This window comes from Anguilla rostrata, chromosome 17 (assembly GCF_018555375.3).
Source record: "Anguilla rostrata isolate EN2019 chromosome 17, ASM1855537v3, whole genome shotgun sequence".
NCBI classification, from domain to species: Eukaryota; Metazoa; Chordata; class Actinopteri; order Anguilliformes; family Anguillidae; genus Anguilla; species Anguilla rostrata.
Genome location: NC_057949.1, coordinates 14711787 through 14718250, shown reverse-complemented (window position 1 = coordinate 14718250; position 6464 = coordinate 14711787). Strand labels below are relative to the sequence as shown.

Below are 6464 nucleotides of genomic sequence, written 5' to 3'. Positions count from 1 at the left end.
GTTTACATGTTCTCCCCGTGTTCGCGTGGGTTTACTCCGGGTACTCCGGTTTCCTCCCACACTCAAAGACATGCATGTTAGGTGCGCTCCTGCAGGTGCTCTTGGCCAAGGTGCTGGCCTCAGAACTGGAGTTGGTCCCCGGGCACTGCACTGTGGCTGCCCACTGCTCCTAAGTAACTAGGATGGGTCAAATGTAGAGGACAAATTACCCAACAGGGTTCAATAAAAGTATATCTTATATCTCCTTCTCTCTCCTCCTCCCCCTCCTCTCCCCACCCCGTCTCTCTCTCTCTCACCTCTCTCCTCCCCGTCTCTCTCTCTCTCTCTCTCTCTCACCTCTCTCTCCTTCTCGTGCCGGAACTCGGGCAGGGTCTCCAGGCAGAAGATGAGGATGGAGACCACGATGACCATGACGCTGACGATGGCGATGATCCGGGCGCCGGACGAGGACTCCGGGTGCTCGAACAGCATCCACAGCCGGCGCTGGAGCTTGTTGCCGGGCAGCAGGCGGGGCTCCTCCTTGGGGAAGCCCTCGTCGTCGCGGAAGCGCGCCAGGACGTCGTCGCCCAGCTCGTAGAAGCGCAGCTCGTCCATGAAGACGTCGAGCGGCACGTTGGCGGGCCGGCGCAGGCGGCCGCCCGACTGGTAGAAGTAGAGGATGGCGTCGAAGCAGACGCGGTTGCGGTCCAGGAAGAGCTCGTTGCGCAGCGGGTCGAAGTAGCGCAGCCGCCGGCGCGGGTCGCCCAGCAGCGAGTCGGGGAACTGCGCCAGCGTGCGCAGCTGGGTCTCGTAGCGCATGCCCGACACGTTGATGGCCAGCCGCTCGCCCAGCACCCAGCCGGCCCGCGAGAGCGAGCCCGAGTGGCGGCCCGCCTGCTTCCCCTCGGCCCGCTCCCCCTGCTCCGCCGTGTTCCGCCGGTCTTTGGTCCACTTTTCGTTCTCGCCCTCCACCACCCCCGCCGGCGTCCCCTCTTTCTCCTTCATCCCTCCATCCTCTGTGCCTCCGTCATCCTGGTTCTTCATCGTCCCCCTCTATGGTCCTTTCGTCCCGTTCCTGTTCGGCACTTCCTCTTCCTGTTTAGCCACGGAGATGGCTTGACCCTCGCTCTGCAACGCAACGCAGCGGACGCTAACGTTACTTGCACAAAAAATGACGGCAGTGGATGTACACTTTGTCAGATGTATATGTCGGTGTCATCATCATCATCGTTGTCATCGCCATCATGATGAAAATGATCCAGTATGACCCAATATGAGACCCATAGTCTGTATGCTAAAACATAGTCTGTGTGTGTGTGTGTGTGTGTGTGTGTGTGTGTGTGTGCACGTATAATTTCACATATAAAATCAGTTTGACTAAAGCTGTGATTTTAGAAGTGTTCCATCACACTCACATGGCCATCACATCCACCAATCAAATTTTACCTCAGGTATATGACCCTGAATATGCCATCTTTTCTCCACCAATCACATTTTCCCTCAGGTATGGGGCCCTCAGTATGCTATCTTTTTTCCACCAGTCACATTTTACCTCAGGTATGGGGCCCTGAATATGCCATTGCATTCTACACCAATCACATTTGACCCATAGGTATCAAGATATTTTGTCAGCACCCCACCACCAAAGACACCAACTTGTTACCCATGACATTGGCTTTCCAACAATACAGAACATTCTTCCACTGTATTCTGGAGAACCTAAAGTTCACATAATGCTGATCCAGTAGGATGTTTTGCAACTGAGTACTGTCTCATAATGTTGCTTGCTGACTCCCTGTCAGCACGGTAAACAGTCTGTTTTCCTTCAGGGGGTCTAATAAGAGGCAGACTTCTGTGAACTCCCCAACACATTTTACCTCAGGCATATGGCCCTGAATATGCCATCACAATCTCCACCAATCACAGTTTACCTCAGGTATTTGGCCCTGAATATGCCATCACAATCTCCACCAATCGCAGTTCACCTCAGCTCTACAGCCATAGCAATCATGGGGTTAAATGACCTTTTCCTGGCATTCCAGCATTATGAGCTTCACGCATTCCGAGCACGGACCCTTGCTCTGCAAATTTTTAATGAGGCCATTCACAATTTTATCAGATCATTCGCATTTCACACTTATTTGTTGCCGTCTTCACAGGACATATGACTTAAACTTGTCAAATATTTCTCATTATTAAAGCATCAGTGATAGTGGTGATTTATTTATTTATTTTTTTAAGTTTATGTCACTTCAAATAACACATGAATGATCATTTGAACTGAACGGAGCATGTGTACAGCAAGGCTAACAGCAACGAATATGCTATCACCAGGCTTTAACAGCAATAGAACATTTGTTGGTGTCAGTATACATAATATTAATGAGAAAAACAGGATTATCACTCACTCTCTCTCTTTCTCCCTTTCTCCCAGCTAGCCACTGCTGATAGGACTAATCGCTACAGAGGAAGCCACCCTCTTTCTCTTTCATGGCTCCTTGTGCTGTCTTCCCCCGTACTGATCCTGGGTCTGACTGTGCCTGACGGTCCCTCTACGCACCCCCACCCCACCCCCCAGGTTTGGGAGGGGAGCCCCCAGCACTTTTTGGTGGAGGTCAATACCGTGGTCACGGTAATCCACCCCCCCCCCCCCCCCCCGCCACCACCAACCCCTCCCAGCTGATCAGTGAGCTTCATCTTGTTTGTAGGTCAATGCCTTCAATCTCTCCTTCCCTCTCACTCTTTAAGACTCGAGCTGTCTGACTTGAGATATTCTGGAATGCTGTCAGGTCGAAATTCAATCCCCAACACCTTCTCCCTCTCCCTCTCTCCCTCTTTCTCTATTGCTCTCTCTCTCTCTGGCTGGCTGGCTCTCTCTCCCCTCTCTCTCTCTTCCTCTCTCTCCCTCTCTTTCCCTTTGGCTCTCTCTTTTCCCCTCTCAAGTGCTGGCTGGCTGGCTAGCTGGCTCTCTCTCTCTCCCTTTCTCTCCCTCTCTCTCTCCTCCTCTCTCTCTCTCTCTCCCTTTCTCTCCCTCCCCCTCTCTCTCTCTCTCTCTCTCTGTCTCCCCCCCTCTTGTTCAGTCCCATTCCTTCTCCAGTGTCAGTCGTACAGCTTGGCTCACTCACAGCGTTATTCATACACACTCGCTGGCAGGCAGCGGGAGGCTCCCCCCGGTGATCTCTCCTGAAGATACCGTAGCAACGGGGAAGACAAAGTTTCACACCAGACATGCTGTCCCTGCATCTGTACAGAAGCAAACAGAAAGGAGAATCCATGAAACACTGGGAATCCAGCCAGGCCACATGATGTTGTTTCCGTTAAATGATTAACTTAACCCCACAGTATGTTTGATTCACACCTATAAGATATTTTTCTTAAGGCACCAGCGAAGTAGAGCCAGCCAGTGGAAAGTAAAGGGCAATAGTGGTTGAAAGTGTGGTGTAAGATTAGGACATAATTATTGTAAGAAGCACTTCAACTGCAAAACTCCCCAATGGGAAGAAATCTCGAGAGGAACCCGGCTATGGAGGGGGAGCCCATCCTCCAATGGTCGGCCTGGTGTAAAGTAGCTGTATAATGGAATGTGGCAGAAATGCTACAAGGGATCTATCACAGCAAACAGAATGGGTTAAGCAGGTCACAGCTGAGGTGAAAGATAACAGGAATAATAGAAGATGAAATTGTATAGTTCAGTATAGTACAGTTTTGAGGAGGCGGGTGCTGGATCTGGAGCTCCAGACAGCATCGAGGCATGGGCAGGGGAGGAACAGGGCTGAAGCAGTAAATGATCATGCAATTAGAGACAGGTTTGGAGTGATCCCGTGGCCCCAGGCCGAGGAAACAGGCTGGAGCGGTCTTTGAACTGAGGGCAAGATAAGGGGCCGGAGCCCCAGAGAAGACAAGGTTAAGGCCAGCTTGACACTGGATGCTAAGCTACTTAAGTGTGTCAATTCCGTAAAAGCTAGTATGACACTGAAGGCTAAGCTAACTAGCGAGCCTGCTCTGTGAAAGCGAGCTTGACACTTAACATTATATTTCCACCTCCAGTCCACAGTACCTGCCCCTGTTTGGTCAGTACATCGAGAGCCTAATCATGTTCCTTTTTCAACATTCCACCTGTGCTCATATTTTGTACAAAAAGTTTTATCTATTAATCAGATTTTATGGTGGGGAATACTTTGTGTGACCACAGGCAGTGAACAATAGAAATATGAAGTATTTAATACAATTAAATGATCATGTAACATAATACGATGAATCAAACTAATTGACTTCCACTAAAATTTGTTTTCCTTTCAGCCTATAACATTAGCTATAATTCAGATGCAGGTCTGCTAATATAAAATAAATGATGTTTAGTGATGGTGGAACTTTTGGGTCTAGCAAGGCTGTGAAACTTAACATTACAAGGACTGTAGGCCGGTTTGGCACTGACTATTAAAGATACACACCGAGGGCATCTGTTATAATCATTTAACATGCCTGACGTGACTAAGCATGTGGATAGCCTACATATTAGGCTACCTGGAAATACCACTGTAGGTTATGATCCACGTCCACAGTAGCTAATTATGGTCAGTATGACATGCCTGGGATAGCCTAAGTTTTGGGCATATTGGCAGCTGTGTTACGTCTGGTGATCGTGACTCCTTTTTTTATAGCGAAGTTTAATATTGACAGCCAGCCAAATAACAAGCTGGCTGCTTCAAGCAAGCGGCACCACTAAAGCCAGTCATTTCCCTGCCTCCCTCCATTGGATAGCCTACATGCGCGGCAGAAAGTTGCGAACTGTTTCGTGTGAACATCCTGCTAAAGACGAAAGCTCCTCGCAACACCACTGTTTGAATGAACAAATGAATAAGAATGAACAAATAAACCTTCTATTAGCCTAAAGGTAGGTTATCCCTAGTGAAACACGGAACTGGTAAAGTTTCATTTTCATGCGTTCCAAATTAGGCCTATTTTAATCAATTAAGTGTACGTGATTTTCATAAAACTCCATAGTCACCGTAAATTATAATTATTTCATCAATTTATCACGGTCTATTTTGAGCTGCTTCAATTTAACCACTATATATCCCACAACGCCGTGCTTTCGCTCAACGGCTTCCCGCTTGAATAGGCCTATTTCACAAGATGGCGACCAAAACCGGATGTAGGGATACTTTGTTTCCGGTTACCGTTGCTACGGACGCAAGTCCATTTCTGACAGCGAAAAATTGAGCCTAAACAGCGACGTCTGTTCTCACAGTCCCTGATAGCTCTGCCAACGTTCACTGTCCGATGTTATCCGCATTGTCGAAGCATTGCCAGTGAACGTTAAGCGGTCTAAACTGGACAAGGGCTATAAATTCTTTTTTGAGAAGTTTATATTCGGTTAACTCCCCTGAACTCCCCCTCCCTGAACTCCCCTGCTGACCGTCAATGTTAACAGAATCGCTTTTCCTCACAGTTGTCAGGCTCCCTATTCATTCATTTTCGGGACAACCGAGAGGAAAAGAGACGCTGTTAACGGACAGCAGATGTTGCTTCACGCTACGAAAACACAATGGAGTCGCCTCCAGAAAATAATTTATGTTATGTCGAAGTGCAACATCTCTTTAATCGGCTAACTTGATGTGGTTAGCAAGCTAGCTATTTAGCTTTCTGGTGAACCAGAGCTAACGTTATACTTACCTTCATAACCGAATATAAACTTCTCAAAAAAGAATGTATAGCCCTTGTCCAGTTTAGACCGCTTAACGTTCACTGGCAATGCTTCGACAATGCGGATAACATCGGACAGTGAACTTTGGCAGAGCTATCAGGGACTGTGAGAACACACGTCGTTGTTTAGGCTCAATTTTTAGCTGTCAGAAATGGACTTGCGTCCGTAGCAACGGTAACCGGAAACAAAGTATCCCTACATCCGGTTTTGGTCGCCATCTGGTGAAATAGGCCTATTACAGTTGACGGGGAAGATCTGTAAGCCAGTCAGCTGATGGACGTGAGGTGGTGTAATATTTGAGGGGTGTGTTTGTTGGGAAGCTGTCACCAACATAAACGCTGACAGTAAAGAAACCAAATGCCGATCCAGCTTGGTAATTATATTCAAACTGCAGTGGTCTCCAACTTATTTTCCACAGCCATCTAAACAAAGTTGTCATAGTTACACGAGGGCCAGAAGGAATTGGTAAAGGAATCGTCCACGTGTTCGACAAATGCTGTGTAATATACATTGCCGTCGTTTGCCCAAATCGTGCGGCGTGTTTTATGTTTGTTTTTGAAAAAGATTCCCTTTTTCCATTTCCATTTGTTAAATAACATGATGTTGGGGGGAGGGGATTGTCCTCACGTGATTGAACCGGTGTCAATTTACTTCTAGTTTTTTCTTTCTTCTTCTTCTTCTTCTTCATCTGTATTTACATTACATTACATTTCCTTTATGCTTAACAGCACAGGTCCCAGAACCTGCCTGTTTGTGCCCTGTGACGTCACCAAGATGC

At 47.8% G+C, this 6464-nt stretch overlaps 1 protein-coding gene across 1 annotated transcript in view; it reads right to left on the bottom strand.

The window, feature by feature from the left end:
• Positions 1-2544, bottom strand: part of LOC135243529 (potassium voltage-gated channel subfamily A member 7-like) — an 11042-nt gene extending 8498 nt beyond the window's left edge. Inside the window, exons 1-2 of the mRNA XM_064315435.1 lie at positions 2388-2544; positions 337-1107 (exon numbers count right to left, since the gene is read on the bottom strand). Of these exons, the coding sequence (XP_064171505.1) occupies positions 337-1023 (687 nt within the window). The 5' untranslated portion in view covers positions 1024-1107; positions 2388-2544. The remainder of the gene's footprint in view (positions 1-336; positions 1108-2387) is intronic.
• Positions 2545-6464: the final 3920 nt, after the last annotated feature.